This window comes from Leguminivora glycinivorella, chromosome 19 (genome assembly GCF_023078275.1).
Source record: "Leguminivora glycinivorella isolate SPB_JAAS2020 chromosome 19, LegGlyc_1.1, whole genome shotgun sequence".
NCBI lineage: Eukaryota > Metazoa > Arthropoda > Insecta > Lepidoptera > Tortricidae > Leguminivora > Leguminivora glycinivorella.
The window spans coordinates 12,078,298-12,104,492 of NC_062989.1; the positions used below are offsets into that span (position 1 = coordinate 12,078,298).

The 26,195-nt window shown below is 37.9% G+C and overlaps 1 protein-coding gene across 4 annotated transcripts in view; it reads left to right on the forward strand.

The window, feature by feature from the left end:
• The window catches only part of LOC125236395 (Fanconi anemia group J protein homolog), a 127,499-nt gene that overhangs the window by 39,157 nt on the left and 62,147 nt on the right, over window positions 1-26,195 (forward strand). For all 4 annotated transcript variants that reach the window (XM_048143179.1, XM_048143180.1, XM_048143181.1 and 1 more), the window contains exon 3: window positions 19,714-19,845. In XM_048143179.1, coding sequence (XP_047999136.1) covers window positions 19,714-19,845 — 132 coding nt within the window. The remainder of the gene's footprint in view (window positions 1-19,713; window positions 19,846-26,195) is intronic.

Genomic DNA, 26,195 nt, shown 5'->3' on the forward strand with positions numbered 1-26,195 from the left:
CACTCGTATACCTGCCTTAGATTATGTACAGGAGTTACATATAAATATAAATACTTAGCACGCACTTAAGTATATTAGGAACCTACGTAGGTAATTAACTGTCACGTAAGGGCTCACCCAGACTAACAAAGCTAACGACATCCACGTTTCAGACGCTAAGTGGTGCTCCACAACGTGTGAGCCCCCTCCCAGACAAATCCTACGTACAGTCAGCAACATATATGAATACAGCCAAAGTACTAACAATATGTATACAGGACCATATTGCCTGAACGTTAAGGACGTGTATACATATTTTGGCACTTTGGCTGTTTTCATCATATTTGATGTTGACTGTACACGTGTCACTCGCGAAGACGCGTACCCTTAGTTCATATTGTCGTAGGTTTAAAGGTTAGACTTGACAATTCTGTGCGTCAACGTGAATGACACAGACGACACAGTCTTACAGTCTATAGCGTGCGTAGTGCGTACATACTTGCAGTACATGAAGCCTCTAAAACTGCCTATTTCTTTATATTGCGTATTCAATAGTAGACCTTCAAGTCCTGTAAATTAGCTTTATATTCGTAAATTGGGGTTGAAGTGAAATACGCATGTGTCGTTACTGAGGTATAACCACTCGGAAGACTTAATTATTGCGTACGTTGAGAGAAGAGGAACTTAAATTGAATAGCAATGAAAATAAAAGGTACAAAATGCTTATACATCAGCAGTTCTCAAAAAGTTTGTACATAGCCACGTCAGCAAATTTTAATTGATCCTATTTTGTTACCAACATTTAGTGATATAAGTCGACTTTCGTCAGATATATACAGGATAATTGTTATAATTAAGAAAATATAGATACTAGAGAACCTTAATGATCTAATAAAACTTACTAAAATCTCAATTCATGAAATAAATCTTGGTTACAAAAAAGAAATAAAAAAAAAACAAATTTAACTTTTTCCTTAATTTTTGTACAAACTTTTCCAGAACTGCTGACATATGGAATATGTCAAATCAATTTACCAAATACTAATGACCCACTTTGGCTTCGAACATCTAAAACCTTTCTAGTTTCCTTGGAACTTCTTTGATGATAGCTGAACTCGGCATAACCACAGAATATATAATAGTACAAGTACAGAAGGCCCACTGCTTTGATGTTCACGAAATGCCGCATTTTTAAATACCTACAAAATTCTTACAAAGAAACGAGCCGCACGTGCGCGGCGTCCGGTGATAGGGTTACCTATGGATTAAAACGAATTAATACTCACATAAAATGTTATACTATTATATTCAAGTCTTGGGTACTTTCTAGGTATATAATACTGTATTTATATATTTTTGTTCAAGTTCCAACATCACAAGCCTTATTGAACTTTTCCGTGGGACTTAATCAGTAGTAGATCTGTGTAAGAATGTCCTATGGTATTTATTTTATTCAATATGTCTATTTAACTAAGTATTATTAGCCATTCCACACGCGGACATCGCTAAAAAAACCTCGCGACGTAAAGTAACAATAGAAAGTGCGAACATGCATTCAGTGAGGACGCGCGCCACCCCTGAGTAGGCCGCGAACTCGCGGCCGCCAGGATGTACTTGTAGCGCGGCGATAGAACCGTGGAGTGAGCCGCCCCTGGCATAACATACATTCAGTAGCTTTTAGGGTTCCGTGGTCCAATTTGACATTTTTTAGTTTCCTTATCTCTGTCCGTCTGCCCCTTCGTAGAAAAATAGCAACGTTCACAAGTGCATTTGCTCACTGTCTGTTGCTATAGAAAATGCTAACGTATTACTTACAAAGGTATTTTCCAAATTATCCGGTTTTCGAAATTACCGTAATATAACGTGTATTTACTAGGCCACAGTTGATATAGGCTATAAACTACCTCCACCAGATACCACCGGGAAAGATGCTGTAGCCAATAAATAAATATTAATGGACATTTTTTTACACAGATTGTGAGTCCCACGGTAAGCTCAAGAAGGCTTGTGTTGCAGGTACTCAGACAACGATATATATAATATATGGTGTATACATACAACACGGCTGGTCAACTGTACTGCCGTGAGTGTGATCGAATTTTTAAGAGTTTGGCCTGGCTAGCCACATAAGAGCTCACAAGAGGGAAAAATCTTGACTGCTGAGGTCGCCGTCATCGAAATCGATGTGGAGGACTATATATAATATACAAATACTTATATACATAGAAAACATCCGTGACTCAGGAACAAATATCTGCGTTCATCACACATATAAATGCCCTTACCGGGATGCCAATGCCAATGATGATGATGTTACTAGGTAACAACAAACACATAGCTGAAATACCCTATAATCTACGAGTAAATTAATCCATTACTAACTAACATAAACTAATGTTGCATCATATCGCTCATTACCCTCATTAAGAAATCTCTTTTATCCTAACGAGACACGTAAAACAATTACCAAACATAACCCCACCCCCTATTAGTTGTCATTAAAATTCATCACCCCAAACTATTTACTAGAGATGCTCCGAAATTCGGCACAAATTTCCTACATTTTGAGTCCCAATTATTATGAAAACGATAAATTTGAAAGTGGGTTTTTTTACTCTATTTTGCGCGGTAGATCGAACTTCCAATAAAGTATCACGACCAAATCGAGATTAAAAAAGTATCACGACCAAATCGAAAACCTGTCTGTACCCAACTAGTATTACCACCGTCGAAACTAGCAATGGTAAGAAACGGCCCTTACTGTCGATGCGTGCAAGTCATGAATAAAGTGCTTGGCTTACTCAGTCTAGAAACTAATAACAAAATATTTAAAAATAGACTAAAAGACATTTTAATAGATAAATCGTACTATACAATGAACGAATTTTTTAATGATGAAAGTTGGATTATATAATACAAATTAATTTAGTTATGATTAGTAGGATTATTATTGGTATTTTTATTGTAAAATTTAGTGCGGTATGATTGACATTATTATTATTTTTTTAGATGTAAATATTTTATGCATGAATTGTCGTTTATTAATGTGAAGTAGGCTAATATTATTTTAAAATCCGATATTGTACACCCTAGCAGGGTAATCATGTACCTACCTGACCAAATGTAATACCAAACTGTACAAATGAACATGATTTACAATGGAATAAATGAATATGAATATGAATAATAATACTGTCTAAGATGATCTATTAAATGTAAAATATATAGCATAACCTAACCACAAAATTACAATTTAGAAAAACCCCCGACTAAGAAGACCGATTTTCATGAAACATGGCTAAGAACATTCCCGACTAACTCAGCTTTAAAAAAACGAAATCTAAATCCGTTCGGGAGCTACGATGCCACAGACAGACACACACACATGCAGATAGACAGACATGTCAAACTTATAACCCCGTCGTTTTTGGTTCGGGGGTTAATTATATTTAACTAGTGAATTGGAAACGGATACCTATTTATTTCTTTAGATATTTCACCATCAAATTAAAAAACCACATCAAAATCCGTTGCGTAGTAGATCGATATACATGACAGACAGATATCCGGAAGCGACTTTGTTTTATACTATATAGTGATTACTGGATTATTACATGTTATGGTCAAAAAATCAAAAAAAAATCAAAATAATTTATTCAGCAAATAGGCCACAGGGGCACTTTTACACGTCACATGTACATATTTAGAAAATATTTAAAATTGAATTGAAATTACAATTGATACTATTATATACTAATTCTAAGTTCTAACTAAAGTTAACTCTATACAATTAATTAGAGATGTAGAAGGTCTCTAAATGTCGAATTACAACCAAGAACTATACTAAATATAAAAAGTACAAATACAAAAAAAAGTCTAAAATTACTTTAGAGGTGCAAATGACTCTAAATTTCACAACTAAAGATAAAATGTATACTTAATCTAATTCTCCTTAGAGATGTATATGGTCTCCAAGAGTCAAAATCATATATTTAAAATATTCACTAAAAGAAAGGAAACAAACGACAACCGAACAAAATGTCCTAATTTAATAAAAATTAGAATTAAAGTTACTAAGTTATAACTGTGGTAAGTTAAGTGTCGTACGTGTGGTAAGTTATAAATGGTACTCCCACACTGGGCTGTTATAAATGTTATATAACATGGTGTGACAGAGACAGAACACTGATTTAAAACTTCACGATTATTGAAGAACATGAAGATGCCTTCTCCGAGACCACGGGGACAACGCCGTCCCTGAAACGTTGAAGGTCAGTTTAATGTGTAGTCATACGCGATTAAGTCCCGATTTTAAAAATAATTATGTGTAATAATCGTCAAAGTTTAATTTTTTTTTAAGTTTAAATTAATCGTGAAAGTTTAAACTAAGATTTTAAAAATAATTAAGAGACAGAACAGCCCAGTGTGGGCTTATTTTGCGTACGATGTGAGTTGTAATGATCTTGAATCGGTGCTGCTGACGATGCTAAAGCAGAGCCATGAATAATAGATTTGCCAAATCACTGAACCAGGTAAGATACGCAATTTGTAGATAATTGGCAATCTCGCATGTTACCTGTGACTTTAACCTAATGTCGGATTATAATAATACCTACACAAGTGAAAGTAGATGGTCCTATCTATATTCCTAGTAATACCGACTTAAGCGTTAGTCGATAGTACCTATATACGCGTTCACTTACACGAGCTTAGACTGTGCGCTAGGAACGCGCCTCTTTCATATATTTCATCGCCAGTGTCCGACCGTTAACGGATTATCGATTAACTTTAACTTACGTTAAATTTGTCCAAATTTATCACTTTAACGATTAAAGAAGTTAACTTTTTTATTTACGGATTAGCGATTATCGAAGTTAACTATTTGATTAACGGTTCCCAAATCCCAGCTATGGCGGCACGTTCAGCGGGGAGCGAGAGTGGCCATACTTTACGATAGTATAACTTTTTATTATACTGTGTCGTTGTCGCACCGTTGCCAATTCTCGACTAGGTACCTAAAATACCTACATAAGCCTCACGCCCCCTACCGTAATTAATCGACTGGCTACCCCGGAGCCCCTTTATTAAATTTTAGCGCTTCGCCGGGGGTTCCACCCTGCACCCGAATGAATAGAGCACTTTTCCCGGGATTAGCCGGATGGATCCCGGGCCCTGGAGGGTTGTTGCACTGACAAATTGCAAGTGCTGATTGTGCGTACGTTTGTAAGTGGGCAGACATTTTGAATATGGTATAAATTGGAAAAGCAATTCAAGATGAGATGTCGTGTCGTCTCTAGTGGCTGACGCCATGAACCACTAAAGTATTTTTCAATTGGGATGTGGTCTGTGCTGACAGTTGAAAAAACCGGCCAAGAGCGTGTCGGGCCACGCTCAGTGTAGGGTTCCGTAGTTTTCCGTATGTTTCTCAAAAACTACTGAACCTATCAAGTTCAAAACAATTTCCCTAGAAAGTCTTTATAAAGTTCTACTTTTGTGACTTTTTTACCACTTTGTCGGCGTGATTGATATACACATTGGTACCAAATTTCAGCTTTCTAGTGCTAACGGTTACTGAGATTATCCGCGGACGGACGGACGGACAGACAGACATGGCGAAACTATAAGGGTTCCTAGTAGACTATTACGGAACCCTAAAAATCCCGAATTAGGTACAGTCAACTAATTGGAACCTTGGAACCGTTATAGTTATGTTTATGTTATGTTATGTTTATAGTGACGTTTTAAATCAGATTGTAAGAAATCTACTGCTTGTTATTTTGATATGGTTGTAGAGTGGCCTAGGTTTCCATTGGTTGACTGTACGTGCAATACGTGCATACTAACTATGTTCGAAAAATATTTTTGAATATTTATGAAAAATAATTTATATGTTGACGTTAAATAATGAAAAATATTTAATAACTGTTCTTTTTTGAATACCTACCTATATTATCACTATCATGTGACTATTATATGTATAGATTTCATAAAATACGAGAGAAAAATATTATCGTCTTTAAATAACACTATATATGAAACGTTGAAACGGAACATACTAGGGGCTAACGTTATGTTACATACGAGTACTTTATAACATAAGTATTTTTCGTTGTCTTTTACTTATTACGTTTTATAAAAAACGGCCATCTTAAAAACCATGACATTTTTCATCGTTCAATTTTCCGTTAAGGTCAAATTCGCTTAATATGATAGTTAATGAGATGTCCTATCACCCCTTTTAATTTTGGCGTTGGTTTACGGGACACCGGGTATGTGTTCACCAAGCCATGCTACGCTGAAGTCCCTACGTCCCAGCATAATGTACATTAAGCTTGTCATAACAAGTTGCTTATGAATAATAGCTGCAGGCGTGGATTAATAAGTAAATGGCGAGGGTCCTCCCTATATGAACAATGTGAGGGATAGGCATCATTTATGTATGCAGGAACTTGTGTACAGTTTAAGTGTGAAAAAGGACTTATAATACCTATTATATTGCAGTCATCGCAAATACGCCAAGGTATTAACAGGTATAGGCCCCGTAGCCGAGTGGCATTTTTGCGATGCGAAACGCCGCAGAAATGTAGTCTGGCTCTGTCGCGCCAATGCACAAGAGCGATAGAGATAGATAGCTACGAAGGAAATATTATCGTGAGCGTTTGTACATTCGACTACGCACGCTGGACGGTTAGATGGCGCCAGCATTGGTTTACAGTGCACAAGAAATCGTTACTATGTAGTTTGAAGGGTCTCGTATCTCACACTGCTCCCCAAAGTTGAAACGCAGTAACTCTATAATATGCTTTTCATACATACTTACTTACTTGGCTGGCGCGACAACCCAAAATGAGTTTTGGCCTCCAACACCACTTTGCTCGGCCTTGAGCGGTACATTTTTTTCTTCAATGACAAAAGAAGTTACAAGTTTGTTCCAAAGTAGTGACGAAATACAAAAACATTCTCGGAGTCTCGTTCTCATCGCAGGTTTAATCATAATAGTAAAATATAGGTACCAATGACGATGGAAAACTTCGCTAGTCGATTATAAATTTTAGGAATTAGCAAAACCTTGGTTCCACATTTAGGTTGTCATTTTTGAAATAGAAACGAATTATTGTACAAATACATTTTCTGAAAGCCCACGGCTGTCTATCAATACGGTTTAGGTTCACTAAACAATAGTGGTTTCACTAATGAATCTACATTTCGGTGAATTTAGTTTCCATGCTAATTGAATGGCTAATAAATAGGTCATTTGACAAAGTGATATATGGGCGAATCAACTTTTTGACCGACTCAAATCTGTCCGCACATTCTTAACATAGTTGTGAAATTTCACCCTTAAATAATGAATTTTATTGGTATTTTTCACTTTACCCTGTATATTAAAACATAACCCTAACTGTTAAATCCAATAAACTGAAACTTTGTTCATTAGAAGTTCGATTTCTTGGTAACTCCAGAGACATTTTGAGTAACGCCAGAGACACCAAAAATGTCGGTCAAAAAGTTGATTCGCCCATATTATGTGATGACAAAGTCAGTCTGAAAATAGAGATTATTCCGTATAAGTAGATCCATACTAATATTATAAATTTATTTATTTTTTCTACTCCCGTACTGTTATTCGTGAGTTACAAGGTCGTGCATAGAACTTAAAAACCCTACATAAAAGATGTCAGGACAAGTCTATCTAGTCTATACCCTGAAAACATTTAGTAGAAGTAGCACGAAATAGCTGTTACAGTTCAGTAAATACATTGCTACCAACTTAACAAACCAATTCGCAGAGTCGAGACTCCTTCGTTTTCTGCTGCGTTTATTGGCGACGCGTCGAATCGCATTCAAATGTATGAGAACTCGATTCAACTCGGCTCGATTCGTCTTAGTGGCCAGGCTTCAAAGAACCATACCATAGACAGTTAATTTCATGTTTGCACTCAAACTGCATATTCAAAATGGTAGGCGGTCCGCTAGATAACTAAGATGACTGAAAGTAGTTATTTGTTGATTTATAATTTTCTTTCAAAATAAGTGCTTGGTCGTAGAAAAAGTATTGTATGCAACGGTGTTTAACTGAGTCAAAAAATGCTCGTGGCGTCTTTATTAACAATTTTCGGCTTCGCCTCAAATTGTTACCCACGCCACTCACCTTTTTTGACCTCTTTTAACCACCAGTTGCATAAAATACTATAATCGGATGGCATGAAAATAGGCAAATAACAAGTTTTATACAATAAAACCAGTCAAAAAGAATACAAATATAAAAGCTATAAGTCAACATTTAGACAACTGAGCCACTCGGCAGCGTCAATATTATAAATGGGAAAGTGTGTGTGTCTGTTTGTTTGTCCGTTCTTCACGGCAAAACAGAGCGACGAATTGTCGTGATTTTTTAAGTTGAGATAGTTGAAGGGATGGAGAGTGACATAGGCTACTTTTTGTCTCTTTCTAACGCGAGCGAAGCCGTGGGCAAAAGCTAGTACGTAATAAGTTTGATATGACGTGTGAAAGAGGATACGTGAAAACATAATTGTACAGTGATTGTTCTTAAAGGCTAAGAATTGTTATATGTACATATAAGAGATGTTTTATACAAATGCCTGAGCTAGGATAGTTCCTTTGTTTCAGGCAGAAATGATCAAAGATAGAGGAATGGAATAGGAAGACATCTTGTACCGACCCCACATAACGTGGGATAAGGGTAGGAAGAAGAAGAAGAAATTTGATAAGCCGTTTTAGAACATTGGCAAACATTTAAAAAGTGAACATCTTTCCCATTTTTCTTTCGGAGGCAATCGAGCAGGTCAGGACAGGTCGCCTGATGGTAAAGAATCACTGCCGCTCATGGACACCTGAAACACTAAAAGGATTGGAGAGGTGCCTGCCACCATCTACATGCTGAAAAATAATGCTTTTGGTGTATTAGAATCTGTGCGAAAAAAGGTTGTGGAATGTATGGGTTTTCTAAGTTTTCTTATATTCCACAACTCTTTTCTTTCCGCACAGTTTCTTAAATAATTAAACATAATATTACCAACGTCTGTCTATTGACTATTCTAATTCTGTTGATTTTTTTACCTTGCTCTAAACGTCAGTTAAGTAACCCAATTCTATATAATACCTAATACTTACTCCGAGAAAATTGATAACCAATAATTAGAACAATCACCAAAGGTACGATTGAATCGAACAAAGCCGTCTTTACAAAGGTAAGGAAATAGCAGTTTCGGGGAGCTATATTAGCCAACCACACCTTTTAGCTACAAGCAGCCTACCTCCATTTTCTACCTTCACAATATCCAACCTTACTGCGTGTCCTCTCGGTAGGTTTTCGAATGAGTTTTTGAATGGAGTTATGGTATTTTCGTAGGGTAGTGGTGGTAAAAACGGATGCGTCAATAATTAACTGACGATCGGGGCTCGGCGCCCGTGGGCTTCGCTATAGCACTGGTTACTGGACCGTGATTTATGAGGTTCAGTATGTTGATGTTCCCTTTTCATTTGCGTATTTCATTTGATGTGTATTGTTGTTGTTTTGTTGGTATAGTCTTGTATCGTCCTATAACTTTCTTGTCGAGTTCTTAAATTTTTCGTCACCTTCATTCGTCCCTTTCATCAGTAGTCTTTGTCGTATAATCAAAGATGCAGTTGAAACCTAATTTGAAGATACTCCAAAAATACAAGAATGGAGTCTAGAAAGCTACTTGTCTTTTTGGCAAACTTTAGTCAGTCGTGAAAAAAGTATTCTATTCAATAATATTAGTTGATCTATCTAAGGTTCAGACTAGCAAAAGACTTAAACATGTTTAATTTTATAAATATGTGCTTAAAATAGTGTGTAATAAGGAATATACGGAACGACAGAAAGAATATTGTAATACTCACTTCAAAGAATATTGTAATCTTACTTCTTCATTTATAATTGTATTTATTGAGCTAATCTACTCTTCTCAGTATTATGAAGACAGCCAAGATGATGAAGATAACGAAAGGTTTGTATTATACGTAGATCCATTTTGACAAAGACAAAGGCTTGTGCCAGGATGAGGGCGATTCGACACTTCAAAAAGGCTGTCCCACTCGGAAACGAATCGATCCACAAAACAGATGCCCTATCTCACGGAGTCGGAGGGTCCACTGCTTTAGGCGGAATCCTAAAAAATAACGAACACGCATTGTACTAGGACAAAAGAGCTGTACTGTTTTCGCTCTCCGTAACATTGGGGTGAAAAATATTACACCCCCGGGGCAGCCATTGCACATGCGGTACAATGGGCTTGGTAATCGACTGGCCATGTAGGGCTTTATGTATTGGCTTTGATAGCTGTAGATAGTTGATCTGGTGAAGTTTTGGGAATGTTGTTTGAGAAAATGTTGGTTTATTAAAGGGGTTTTTAGTGTTTTCATTAAAAACGAATACTTAATGGGAAATCATTGGTTGTTGTTGGGCAAATAGGACGCTCTGAAAAACAAATTTTGTGTTTTAAGGTTATAAATAGTAAGAGTTCAAGATAACAGGCATACCCAAGTTCAAGCTTGAGAACAACATTATACGGGATATTTATTTCATCGGTTTGAAGTGGGTTGGTTACTAATTAGCGTCAATATGTATTTAACGTTACAGACAGAATACATAATTATTGAAACTAAAACTATTGTAAAAGCTCTATCTAAAATAGGCCCTTGACGTATTTTATCAGTTTCTTGCAGTATTTCCTCTCTGTATTGCAATGCGATGTTCAAGGAAGTCGTCAGCCCTTTGCACTTCGCGATTTTTGCAAAAAAAAAACGAATGTATATTAGAATATTTTGTTTGACCATAACCACATACTCGTATCTGCGAAGAATTCCTCGTCAAGTGAACTCACAAATTTACAAACCCTAGATTGTCACACAAGAAACTAAAAGATTTTAAAGCATTTCGGTTGCCAAAAGAAGGAAAAACGCTGGTGGACTAGCTGTAAGAGCGTGCGACTTTTAATCCGGAGGTCGCGTCGCGGGTTCAAACCCCGGTTCGTACCAATGAGTTTTCTGAACTTATGTGCGAAAGTCATTTGATATTTGGCAGTCGCTTTTCGGTGAAGGAAAACATCGTGAGGAAACCGGACTCACTTCAATAAAGGTTAGTTACCCTCTGTATATGTCTGTAGAGATCGCTCTTAAGCGATAAGACCGCCTGTTGTTACCTCTGTTTAATTTGTTTTGTTTCTTGTGTATTACTTGTAAACTATGTGAGGTGTGCAATAAAGAGTATTGTATTGTATATGTATATGAAAATTGGGTGTGAGTATAACCACCGTGATACACTAGATTAACAAAGTCCAGGCAGGCATACTTGCAACATCAGGCCTTCCCTATCGCACTATTTGCAAGTGCGATAGGGACGGCCAGATGTTTAATCATTTATCGCGCGACCATACTTGCCTGCCTGGTCATTGTGAATAAACCTCGCTGCTTCTCTATTAAAATATATCCTCGTAACGCCCACCATACTAAAATTTTGAACCTATTCGCATTTTAAATAGAATTGAGTTTCATTTGTTCGAAAAAATTTAGAGACAAAAGAAATGCTACTTTATTTATTCACATGAAAGTTAAAATTCAATTGAACCAAAATGTATATCTCATTGCACATTGGGCGGCAAGAGGATAAACTACAGTTTATGGAAAACGCTATTAACGCGTGTTACTTTCGTTTTAAAATCCGCTTGCGCTTTCCATTTCACTGGCACTAGTTGAGAGCAAATATTGTTGTGAACTTTCTCTGTTCGTTTTGTTAAGTTAATTTGACAGTAGTTGTAGCTACAGAGTAGTTTATTTCTGAATTAAAAACAAGTGAATGTGTAGTTTCTTCATCCAATGGATAATATTTGGACTTTGGAGGCACTTAAAGCACATGGAGGCATTTGACATCAGGCACGAAACCAGCACATTTTTTTCTAATTAAAATTTTAATCAGCAGAAACGTTTGCTAAAGAGGCTTTTTAATGGATCATTGAAATTCATACTCTACCTAAGCCATAGACTACTAGCCCAATTTCAATTTACACTCATATCTTACCACATCGAAATCTATGTCATTCAGCAAACAATACAAGCGAAACGCACAACATACGAATGACATCCTTTGGATGTCCTAAAGAACAGTGTAAGTGAGAACTGATCTAAACAGTGTAGGTACAATCAGCATCAAAAGTAGCATATCAAATAACGCTTCAGAAATAACTACCATTCTCCACCACATACAAGAAAAAATAATTAAATTTTGACATTTCTGATCGCGAACTTAACAAATTGCATACTAATATTATAAATGGGAAAGTGTGTGTGTCTGTTTGTTTGTCCGTCTTTCACGGCAAAACGAAGCGTCGAATTGACGTGATTTTTTAAGTGGAGATAGTTGAAGGGATGAAGAGTGACATAGGCTTTTTGCCTCTTTTAAACGCGAGAGAAGCCGCGAGCAAAAGAGATATCTATATTTCGAAAGTCATTCACGATGTCGGATACTTTTGGTGCGTTGTTCCGCTACTATTGATGAGTACTAGCTCAAAACCTAAAGCGGCATCATCAAAGCCTGGCGGCACTACCCTCAAAGGCCGCGTGTAAATCAAAGGCTGTAAGACGACACCCGCACAGCTCAGCTCCATACAATTCGGCAGCCGCAAAGGTTGTCGCCGCCAATCATATCATGTGGATAGAGGGTAAAGACGGGTTACACCTGTGTGTATTGGACGCCTGAGAATAAATATATGTTTTATTTGGGATCTAGACAGTTTTAATAAATGGCAGTTTGACATAAAATCATGATGATGAGTGCATACTTCTAATGGCCGAAGAGTGTAGTCTTTAGACGGTTCCGGGGCAACTTGCCGGCTTCTACTCCCGGAGAGACGGCGCAACAAGCCTCAACGTTACGTTGTCACCTAAATCTAGTTAATTGGTGATGTGCTGATGTGTTTATTTTTTCTTACTTTTATGTGTTTATTTTTTATGCTTTTTGTATTTTTAGTTACTCAGTGCTTTGGTTTTAATGTCATACTGTGTAACGTTTTTGAAATAAAATAAATAAATAAATGATTATCATGAGTTTTTTGCCTAAATTACACCCAAATAGTTCAAACATAACGTATAAAATAATATAAGTGACAAAAGGTTAAAATCAGACATTTTCAGTACATATGGTGGTTTTTTTACGCACTAGTGCGAGAAGTGGTTCTTTTCTTGTCAGGTCGAAACTTCGGAGGGCCATCTGTACTGAAAAACGTCGTACGATTCACGTGCGAAATAGAAATTCGTAACTCGTGTCGATTTAAACTTCGGTTGTATTTAAATTTATCGCCACTCGTTTCGAACTTCCATTTTTCCGCACTTGTATCGTAATGTACTATTCTTGATCGAGTAGGTAATGGTAAAATCGTCAGATGACAACAAAACTACTATTACTGCTAAACTCCTACCATGAAAAGTTATTTCTTTTGTTGAAATTAATATGTTTTGATTGTCATCTGACGAAATATAGTATTAAAATCTTAAACTTAACATACCTATTGAATTCATGAAATTTATTGACAGAGACACACTGACATGAATTTCTATGACAGTGTTTAGATTTCATAAAACTCTGTCATATATGTAGATAGTCAGCAACTACGAGTATCATTCATTTCATTAGTATACCTAGATATTTTTCTGGCACGAACGTCAAGAACGGAAGTGCTTGACAAAATTAAAACATCGACAATCCTTTTATCGATAAATTAGCCTTACATAAGGTTATTAATTACCCCTAATAATAATCTCTAAAATCTTGAATAATCATGTAAGAAATTATGTAAACTATTAAAATATGGTTCGTTTTATTATTATTGTCCAACATTAATGTTATACACATAAATTCAAGCCTATATTCCCTAAACTGGGTAGACAGAGCACATGAAACTACTCAAGATTCAGTGCCACGTCAATAATTAATGACATAATTTTAATAATTAATAGCATATTGTAATGTAAGTTATCGATGAACTAAATATCGGAAGAAAGTCACTAGTGTCACTTCGTTCGTGCTAGAAAAATATCTACGTATATTCATTAGCCGAATACCTGATTCATCTCATTTTCCGTGCTCCATAAAAACAAACGCGCATCAACATTCCGAAACCGAATTTTTAATCGCACCAAAATCCGTAGCGTGACATTTCACCCGTCCCGTGATCGCCCCGCGTTATCGGAAAACGCTTTCGTGTCGTCGCGATATCGAATAACCCTTTATCTAGATCGAACCCCGCTGTCCCATCGCCGAGCTCATTACAGAAAAATTATTCAATTATTCATCGCGATACCTCTTGATAATCGGATCTGATTAACCGGGCTGAATAAATATGAGTGATGGTTTGTTTTTCTTTGAGGCGCGTTTTTGGTTTTCCTTGTGCATGAAAAGAAAATGTTAATGATGTTAAGTTATTTTTGTTGCGTACGAGGCATTTTGCCAACATTTACACACATTACATACACACACATACATTTTGGCTACCAAGAAGTATGCGCAAAGTTACTTTATACAAATTGTGTGAGGTGTCTAAGTGAATAAGCTAAACGTTCCTACACGAGCCCCATACATGTAACACGACAGAAAATCTTAATATACTTAGCTATTTAAAGAGCATTACAATGTAATGTGATACATAATATTTGTTTAGATACTGATAAAAAGTTGGGTTGCCAACAGATATATTGGGTTGGTAAGAAAGTAATGAGCGATCGATTGAATTCCACATAAAATTTTTGAGAGAGTTCTAGAATCTTCTAAGGTCGAAAGTATATAAAGGGCGAGTCGCACAGTTTCTCGTCAGTCATTCACTAGCTGTCGCCGAGCTAATATAAGGAAGAAAATGGACGAATTAAAAGTGCATGTAAGGCATTGCTTACTATATGAATTTCAGTCTGGCCATTCAGCCGCCGAAGCAGTGCTTAATATATGTCAGCGTGTTGCTCCTGAAGTTGTGTCTGAGGCCACGGCGAAACGATGGTTCCAGCGGTTTCGTAGTGGCGACTTTTCATTATCAGATCAACCTAAGTCTGGTCGACCGGTGAAGATTGATGTAGCCAAATTTAAAACCTTAATTGAAGGAGATCCGAGGTTAACGAGTCGTACTCTTGCTACCGAGTTAGGCTGCTCTCATGTCACCATAGAAACACATTTACACGAGTTGGGAAAAAACTACAAATACAGTGTTTGGATACCGCACGAACTTGATAGAGATCAACTAAACCGCCGTGCCGATATCTGCATACAACTTCTGTCTTTTCGCCGCACATTCAACTGGTTGGACCATCTTATCACTGGAGATGAAAAATGGGTCTTATATATAAATCACACACGCAAACGTCAGTGGCTAGCTCCAAACGAAAAAGGAATAGAGGCACCAAAAACAGAGCCTCACCCGAAAAAAGTTATGCTGTCCGTTTGGTGGGATATTCATGGTATTATTCACTGGGAACTCCTACCAAGTGGAATGACTGTTACCGCATCAGTATACTGTATTCAGCTTGAAAATTTAAAGCAAAAAATCTGTCAGAATCGTCCACAGCATGCTAAAGTTTTTTTCTTACACGACAATGCTCGCCCACACATTGCAAAAGTGACTCGGCTAAAGCTTTTGGAGCTAGGTTGGAAAGTGATACCTCATCCACCGTACTCTCCAGACTTGGCACCTACGGATTACGCATTGTTCAGATCGCTAAGCAATGCCTTGAATGAAAAAAATTTCGATGATCAAGCCCATCTACGACAGTACGTAGCTGAGTTTTTTGAATCTAAACCTAAGAACTTCTTCGCCGATGCTATTCATTCTTTACCAGAACGATGGAGACAAGTAGTAGATAACGAAGGCCGTTATATTTTTGATAAATGATTAAAATAATAAATTAAATAAAAATTACAATATTGGTTATGATTCGCTCATTACTTTCTTACCAACCCAATATTTACGTATTATTGGGTTGGTAAGAAAGTAATGAGCGATCGATTGAATTCCACATAACATTTTTGAGAGAGTTCTAGAATCTTCTATGGTCGAAAGTATATAAAGGGCGGGTCGCACAGTTTCTCGTCAGTCCTTCACTAGCTGTCGCCGAGCTAATATAAGGAAGAAAATGGACGAATTAAAAGTGCATGTAAGGCATTGCTTACTATATGAATTTCAGTCTGGCCATTCAGCCGCCGAAACAGTGCGTAATATATGTCAGCGTGTTGCTCCTGAAGTTGTGTCTGAGGTCACGGCGAAACGATGGTTCCAGCGGTTTCGTAGTGGCGACTTTTCATTATCAGATCAACCTAAGTCTGGTCGACCGGTGAAGATTGATGTAGCCAAATTAAAAACCTTAATTGAAGGAGATCCGAGGCTAACGAGTTGTACTCTTGCTACCGAGTTAGGCTGCTCTTATGTCACCATAGAAACACATTTACACGAGTTGGGAAAAAACTACAAACACAGTGTTTGGATACCGCACGAACTTGATAGAGATCAACTAAACCGCCGTGCCGATATCTGCATACAAGTTCTGTCTTTTCGCCGCACATTCAACTGGTTGGACCATCTTATCACTGGAGATGAAAAATGGGTCTTATATATAAATCACACACGCAAACGTCAGTGGCTAGCTCCAAACGAAAAAGGAATAGAGGCACCAAAAACAGAGCCTCACACGAAAAAAGTTATGCTGTCCGTTTGGTGGGATATTCATGGTATTATTCACTGGGAACTCCTACCAAGTGGAATGACTGTTACCGCATCAGTATATTGTAATCAGCTTGAAAATTTAAACCAAAAAATCTCTCAGAATCGTCCACAGCATGCTAAAGTTTTTTTCTTACACGACAATGCTCGCCCACACATTGCAAAAGTGACTCGGCTAAAGCTATTGGAGCTAGGTTGGAAAGTGATACCTCATCCACCGTACTCTCCAGACTTGGCACCTACGGATTACGCATTGTTCAGATCGCTAAGCAATGCCTTGAATGAAAAAAAGTTCGATGATCAAGCCCATCTACGACAGTACATAGCTGAGTTTTTTGAATCTAAACCTAAGAACTTCTTCGCCGATGCTATTCATTCTTTACCAGAACGATGGAGACAAGTAGTAGATAACGAAGGCCGTTATATTTTTGATAAATGATTAAAATAATAAATTAAATAAAAATTACAATATTGGTTATGATTCGCTCATTACTTTCTTACCAACCCAATACATAACATTGCCCTATTTGCTTCTTTTGTTATATCTTATATTTATTTTCTAACATAAAAAATTACTTACGAATTTTCATCAGAATTCCCCGAGAATAACAAAAACCGTCGTATTTCTTTTTTTTTTAACAACAAAACCCCGAAAAGCGCCATCCCGGGATTGAAACGGGACAATCGCATCCGAGAACTTTTCATGCCTAGCTAAGCCCATGGTCTAATGGATACACGACAAGACTAATGTAACAACTGAAAACATTCCGGACGGATCTAACAAAGCATTCATTTTCTGATGGCGGTAATCTCAGCGAAGGGCGGCATTGTTCATCATTTTCTCTATTTTTTTTTTATTTTCTCGAAAAGAATAAAAATACTGAACGGTATTGTCGACGCCGCGCGTTCGCGCAAAAAGTCCCTGGATGACAACGAAATGACTGGAGCGGCCGCGGGTGGCCCCCTCCCTCCTAAAAAATGTCGCTGGTGGGGCGGCGGCCTGCGACAAGACGGCATTTTTACACGACACGGTGCCGAGAAAACCTACATGCCACGCGCGCTACCGACCAAAAATGCTCCCTAAGACAAAACGAAAGAGACAGGGTTCGCTTGAGGGTTTTAAACTTGACTTTTTGAAATACGGTTTCATGTTTGCGATAAATCGATAAGTACCTATATACACGCTAAGAGCAGAGGGTAAGTAGGTACAAATTGCATGGATTTTACAGTTCTTTATGTCGGGGAGGCGCGGTTTTGCCTCCACTGTTTTAGGAAATATTAAATTTTGACGTTTATGTCGAGTTTGTAAGTTTTTCTTCGTGTAACAATTAAGAAACAAGTTTTCTTAGAGGGATTCCGAAGTTGCTGGAAGTTTCTCGGTAGTAGAACAAAGACATTGTTATTAACTGTGAGTGAAAGTTTCGATCGCTATATTTTTTATAGCGAAGATATGTTCGGTGCCCGGCTTGGCTTCATTCTGTTCATTATACCCATGAAAAACTTTGAAAAGTATAAAGTTCCTGACTGAGCACAAATATTGTTTTTTTTTTCAACAAGTAACTAATACGTATCTATACTAGTAATCTTTACAATATTCTATATAAACACTTTAACTAATAACCTAACCACAAAATTAAAATTTTGAAAAAAACCCCCGACTGCGACATAGTTGACCGATTTTCATGAAACCGAAACTCGAGCCGAAACCGCTGGTCCTAGAGATTTCAAATTTGGCACGTAGGTTCCTTATATAGTGTAGAGGAGCACTAAGAAAGGATTTTCCAAAATTCACCTCCTAAGGGGGTCAAATGGGGGTTCAAAGTTTGTATGGGGAAACAAGATTAGTTTGACTATTTTATTCGAAACTTCACAGAAAGATTCCTTAAGACATATGACTGAATACGTGTTTCAGGTTTTTTGAAAATTTAACCCCTAAAAGGGTGAAAAGGGGGTGATAAAGTCAAAAAATCAATATGGATATCGTTTTAATGGTTTATCGGGTCGCTGATCACGTTATATACAACGTTTTTAAAATCTAACGAGGCGGAAGTGAAATACCTTCTACCCTGTTGTAGTGCAATGGGGTTTAAATATCAAAAAAATATATAAAAGAAGATATTGACTGCCCGCTAAGAACACTCCCGACTAACTCAGCTTTCAGACAAAAAAAACTAAATCTGAATCGGTTCATCCGTTCGGGAGCTACGATGCCACAGACAGACACACACACAGACAGACAGACAGACAGACGGACAGACAGACACGTCAAACTTATAACACCCCTCCGTTTTTGCGTCGGGGGTTAAAAATGAAATACTAAGTAAATAAAACAACATATCTAGAAAGTGAAAACCCACAAAACTTTTATGAGATATTTATATCAAGGAATCTTTGAGAACACGAGACCTAAATATATTTCTACCAGCTTTTTCCCACGGCTTCGCTCGCGTTAGAAAGAGACAAAAAGTAGCCTATGCCACTCTCCATCCCTTCAACTATCTCCACTTAAAATATCACGTCAAATACGTCGCTCCGTTTTGCCGTGAAAGACGGACAAACAAACAGACACACACACTTTCCCGTTTATAATATTAGTATGGATTATTTTAGTTCTTCTAAAGCAGGATCGGGATAAGTGGCGTGCACTCGTTTTGGAGCCCAAGATCCGCTTTGGGTCGCAGAGCCATACTAGTTAGTTCTTCCGTTCTTCCAAGGCTCCTCGACTTCAGAAATTCCATAGATTTCAACATATGTGAGTGTGCACATGAAAACGTCCCACTTTGTCGATTGCTATAAAGCCGCTTTGTCAGTTTATTTATACAAGTAAATCTCGCCTTAATGGTAACCGACAAAGTGGGACGTTTTACTAAACACACTCACATATATATATATAATTTTCCAACTATCAAGCTCATCGTGGCATCAAATGTCTCTCATCATCTCATTCGTCATGAAAGTCATCTTCTCATTCTTAAATATTCTTTCTTGTCCTCAGATCGCACCGCCACAGACCTCGCGCAGAAGTTTCAGGAGTCACATCCCCAGTTGCGAGGAAAAGAGAACGTGGTCGAGCAAATCGCGTCGCCGAGAAAAAACCATGACTTCAGTTTCAACAAACCAAACTTCGGTGAGTTCTAAGTTCTTTTCACTCTCCATTAGTTCGTTTAGTGATTGGTCATACATAGACGAAACACAGAGTCAGTCTCGCAATTTCTGAGGGAGTGAGATTGTCGTCGGTCAGATTCCGTTAACGAGGAAGAACTATGTCGACTGGGCCAAATTCTACAGGTACAACAAAGCCAGCTTATGTGAGTGTTCAATCCAAGAATAATAATAATACGAGTACGTAGCATCATCCATTACAAGTCAAGTATAGTTTCTTTCGTTATTTTACAAATAAATATATTCTCAGGACATAGGATACAGGAAGGAAATGATGAGCAGATCGCATCGCCGAAAAAGAGCCTTATAGACTTGGGAAATCTCTTCAGTTTCTATTACAAACCATACTTTGGTGAGCTCTAATATATATTTATAAGTTCGTTTCACTGTCATTTTGAAATTCATTTTCAATTTCAAATTTTTCCTTGGGTTCCCCTTTACGAGAAAATGAGAATGTTTTCGTCTCCTCAAACAGATCTCATCGCCGACCGTTATTTTCACTTGTCCAAACCAACGCTTCATCTTCAGCACTGAACTTCGTTACTGAAATAGGTACAGTCAACCAATTGGAACCCTAAGCCACTGTAGAACTATGTCATAGTGACGTTATTAATCAGATTGTAAGCAATCTCTTACTGCTTGTCATTTTGACATGATTGTAGAGTGGCCTAGGGTTCCAATTGGTGGACTGTACTTACCTATCTGTTTTCGTTTTATGCTTATAGGTAGGTACTTTAATAAAATTGAGCATCTTGTTATGGGTATATCTAACTTCAACTATCTTTAAGACCTAGGTACATCTTTCACTCTTGTTCTTTTAAATTAATCTCATTGCATGTCATGCATGCTAACCAAGAATGTTGATTTTTTGTCAAAAGTTTCAGCTCTCATCAACACCATCAGAACTCGCTCCAAGTTCATCTTCAAACTTTTAATTCACAGTCCCTTTAATCCTCGATGTAATTTTAGTTATTATTTCTCCATTCACCCAAATAAACGGGTGTGCTGCTGCTGGCCATTGTTGCCCGCTACCGTTAACACTTAGAAAAAACGAAATCCAACTCCGGCGCGGTCGGGCAGATGCGCAGACGCAAACAAAAGCGCACAATCGTAATACGTACATCTAATTTTACACGAGGGAACAGTGACTACAATAGGAACAGTATGACAAGCACATACAGAAACGTTTACAAAAGTTACGATGTGGTGAGGCCTAGCAGACCTCCCATCACATTTTCCGATGCTGTCAGTCCAAAAATCTGTCTTCTTCATTTCTATTCTTAAAGAGTCTCAGACCAGCTTTTGATTCACACCTGGCCTGAGTAGGTACCTGTCGTAAATTAAAGTCTACGCTCTGGTTGTCTTATCTTGTTTGCCATACGAACACCATATTTATTTTCCACCTATCATGATTTTGAGAGATGATTTGAATTAAAGTAATTAATTATTGAGTATTGAGTAGCAACTATAAAACTTTGAATTCCTTTGCTGATATTCAAGTTATACGACTCAAAGCACAGGTCTAGAGATAACTATTGTCGAAATCTGTAAAATGATCGAGAAATAAATTCACTCTTGTATATAATATAATTTTACACCGCTTCATTGCAAAAATCCAAATAAAAAAATTGTGGAATCCCTCCGCGCGGAAGAAGTGAAACTTCGTAATATGAAAATGAAAATAGTAAGGGGTATATCAAAATTCGCATTAGAAGTGTCACTTCGATATATGTTTTTTAGGGTTCCGTAGTCAACTAGGAACCCTTATAGTTTCGCCATGTCTGTCTGTCCGTCCGTCCGTCCGTCCGTCCGTCCGTCCGTCCGTCCGTCCGTCCGTCCGTCCGTCCGTCCGTCCGTCCGTCCGTCCGTCCGTCCGTCCGCGGATAATCTCAGTAACCGTAAGCACTAGAAAGCTGAAATTTGGTACCAATATGTATATCAATCACGCCAACAAAGTGCAAAAATAAAAAATGGAAAAAAATGTTTTATTGTGGTACCCCCCCTACATGTAAAGTGGGGACTGATATTTTTTTTTTTCATTCTAACCCCAACGTGTGATACATTGTTAGATAGGTATTTAAAAATGAATAAGGGTTTACTAAGATCGTTTTTCGATAATATTAATATTTCTGGAAATAATCGCTCCTAAAGGAAAAAAAAGTGCGTCCCCCCCCCCTCTAACTTTTGAACCATATGTTTAAAAAATATGAAAAAAATCACAAACGTAGAACTTTATAAAGACTTTCTAGGAAAATTGTTTTGAACTTGATAGGTTCAGTAGTTTTTGAGAAAAATACGGAAAACTACGGAACCCTACACTGAGCGTGGCCCGACACGCTCTTGGCCGGTTTTTTTTTTTTGTAAACTGAGTCTGAGCGACTTCTCATTCCGTCGTACACTGTGTACTGTGCACAAACCGACCGCCATAACGCACTAGCTGATCGACAGCTCAGATAATTTGAATATGGAGAGGCATCGGCGCGTGAGCATTGCGCGCAGTTGCGTGCGCAATGCGCGTTACAATACCAACCCTTATCTGCTTTTATACACGCACTTATTCCCTTTATATAAAATATATTCTTTTTTGAATCTAGTGTATTGCAACTGTGGTAATTCTGCCAAGAAATCTGCAACGCTTGTCAAGATATTAATCACTTAGCAGAAGGTTTATATTTCTGTAGTTAATTGTATTGATTCTTTGTGTTTCTGTCTGATCATTTGTACATCTGTGTCTTGGTATAGTTTGTTTCCGCATTGTTTAGGTTCTTTAGTGCTTTTATACTTATTGGGTTGGCACAAAAGTAATGAGACACTTGGTTTACGTTTTATATTTTTTATTATTATTACAATACAAAAAGCTTAGTCGATGATGTAATCACCATTAGCATCTATGACTTCTTGCCAACGATCCGGCAAAGTTTGGATGCCTTTCGCCCAGAACTCTGATGGCTGTGCCTCGAAAAAGTTGTTCAACTCCACCTGTACATCATGGAAATCATTTAATTGTTTACCCCGCAAATGTCGTTTCAGGGCTCTAAACAAATGAAAGTCTGATGGTGCGAGGTCTGGAGAATAAGGTGGGTGGGGTATCGTCTCCCAGCCCAAGTTCTGCAGCTGTTCGCGAACGGTAGATACGACATGAGGTCGAGCGTTATCATGTAGTAAAATTACAGTGGCTCGTCTTCGTCGTTTTTTCTTGATAGCAGAAGATAGTTCGGTGAGCTGTGTTGAATATTTGTTAGCGTTTACAGTTTCATTGTGTAATAGTTCATGAAACAGCATGCCTTGCGAGTCCCAGAAACAACAAAGCAAAACTTTTAAGCGGTTCTTTTTACTCAGCTTCGGTTGAGTTGGTGGCGTTTCTTCTCGAGGCAGCCAAAAAGCACGACGTGTATCGTTCTCATAATAAATCCATGATTCATCTCCCGTAACCAGATCAGTCAAAAACTCTTTACGTCGGGGTCGCAGCAAAAGTGATTGATAGATGGCGACACGGACTGCACGACTGGTGTCGGTAAGGATGTGCGGTACCCATCGAGCCAAAACTTTTCGATACCCAAGCTCATGCAGATGGTATTCCACAGCGTGGTGACTGCAGTTAAGTGCTTCCGCGGGTTCACGAGTAGTAGCATCAGGATTCGACTGTAGTTCGCGGCGTAAATCGTCATCATTGAATGCAGGTGGTCGCCCTGAGCGTGACTGACTTTCAAGGCTCCTGTCTCCTGATTTAAAACGGTCAAACCATCTGGACACCGTGGCATGGCTTGTACTTCCAGCGCCCAATGCAGTGTTGATATTGTCAGCCGCAGCCCGCGCACTGTGGCCTAACAAGTACTCGTATAAGTAAAGTGTTCGAACTTGTCGCTCGTCCATTTTATTTCAATCTAACTAAACCAATCACGAGGGCGGCTTTATATACCCTCACATTAGAAGTACCTAGAATGTTCTACAACATACTAGAATATTATCGAAAACAATTAACTTAAGAAAGGAAATGTATAGAGTTTTGTAGAGTGTGTCATTACTTTTGTGCCAACCCAATACTTTGCTTGTCTTTTTCTCTTTTTAATTATAAATGGGCTTACTCTTGGCCACAGACTAGCCAAAGGCAAATACGTGGCATAAGATAGAGTGAGCTCGCCCAGAAGATGCCTGTTCACCATAGATTTGAAGATTGCCGGGTTATATGAGCTCGAAAATCCAGCCGGCGACTAGCAATAAATTCCACTCCTTGGCAGTGCGCATAAGAAAAGAAGAAGCAAAGCGCTTCGTGCGAATTCGCTGAATATCTACCAAGTAAGGATGGAATCCGGCCGTGCGTCTAAGAGTCCGATCCGATGGTAGAATGGGGACGGTGGAATAAGTCCGTGTAGCTCATGAGCACGCTTCCCGAAGTGCAACCTGTAAAACACCGACAGACTAGCAACATTCCACCGATGGGCCAAAGACTGGTTGTAGCTTGTCTGTAGTGTAGATTGATGTAACTACACGAGCTGCCAAAGCTCTCACAAATATCGGAACACACACTAAAGTCTTGACAATAGACGCATCTACACGCTCTATCATTTCCTCAATTAAGTTTCGTTCGAATATCTTGCGTCCTACACACAGAACTTAATTTAGATAGAAGAAACAAATTCATATATTTGTATAGGGGCCGAGCGTGTCAAATTTTGTACTGAAGTTGATTCTTGCCTGTAATTTTAAATATGTCTCAGGCTCTTGATTGTTCATAATTTTTGTGTTGTTGCAATTGAATATCACGTAACGAGGCATTTTTTATGTTTTGGTTGACTTCAACTTACAAAAATTGACGCCCGAAAGCTGCAAGCTGCGAGTAAAGACGGACAACTCAGTGGATTTCACTGAGTTCATTTGACACGCTGAGTAGATACGTTTGCTTGATCTATGGTATATATGACATCTGTGGTCCTACACTTAAATAGCACATGAAATTTGCTCTTCGTTAATTTGATAGCATTAAAGTTTTAACCCAATTTTGAAACAACGTCATCAAGAGGTCGGGAGTTATAGTAAGGAAGTAAGTAAATATGATGTTATAGGCCTCAAGTTTTACCCAAAAATGTGTGATTCTACTCACAGGCACAGATTATATTTTCTACAGATTTTTTGCTTGATATAACTTATATTTTAATGATGCTTCACAGTTACTCAAATGTCAAGAAAAGGAAAGCCTACCTACTAATTTTGACATAAGAAAACACCATGATGTCTGAGGGTTCTTTACGTACTACGTGTCTATTCGCCTAAAAATCTAATAAGTTAACTAGGTGAAACTTGAATTTTGACTATAAATCACCAACACATGAACACACTTACCTAAAATATTTGGAAAACGCACAACGGAATTATTTTTCGTAATTTACCTACTGAGTACCCATTTTTACTCAAGTTTACATACTTATCTAAATTAGTTGAGCAAACTAATTTCCATCCAAACATTTTTAGAATCCTGAAAGTACCTACATTGTATCTGCAAACCAGCGATTCTCATTTTTCCTCAACTTCCGGAAATGATTAAACAAAAAAGAAACTTTTCCTTAAAACGGTGTTTAGACAGAGACACCTATCTACTCCTAAGTACCAACACCGTTCGATCCAAGTATATTTAGAATCCTGAAAGTCCCCCATATTTTCAAACCGCCGGTTGTGCATGTGTGCGTGTCTCCGCTCGGCCAATCGTCACTTCTCGTGCGAATAGTGGGCGGGGCCCGACACCCGTAGCGTCAACTGCGATCGATCCGCGATGCTCATTTTGTTTTTGCTACTTGCTTACCGACGGCTTTCGACTTTTAAAAGTAAAGTTTTTTGTGCAACAGTATGGAACAGTATGTTATTCATTTAAATATTGCTCATAAAAGTAGGGCCCTGTAAAATATGGATGAACGGAAAATGCTAGGCCAAAGTTCCTTTTAACTTCATACCGATGGAACAACAAGAGAAATTTAGCTATTTTTCTAGTTTATTTAGCCATAGTAGAGAATTTAATCAAAGTTAGTTAATAAAATAGGCCCTTAAGGCATTGTACCATTTCATATTAAATCTTACCAACACCGATCTAAACTCTGAACAATTAGTTCGATTAAATGTATAGACTACACTAGATACTAATTAAACACCAATGCTTTCATTTTATTACATAATAACCTAACCAGAAAATTAAAATTTTGAAAAAACCCCGACATATTAGATTTTCATGAAACATAGCTAAGAACATTGCCGGCTAACTCAGCTGTCAAACAAAAAAAAACTAAATCTAAATCGTTTCATCCGTTCGGGAGCTACGATGCCACA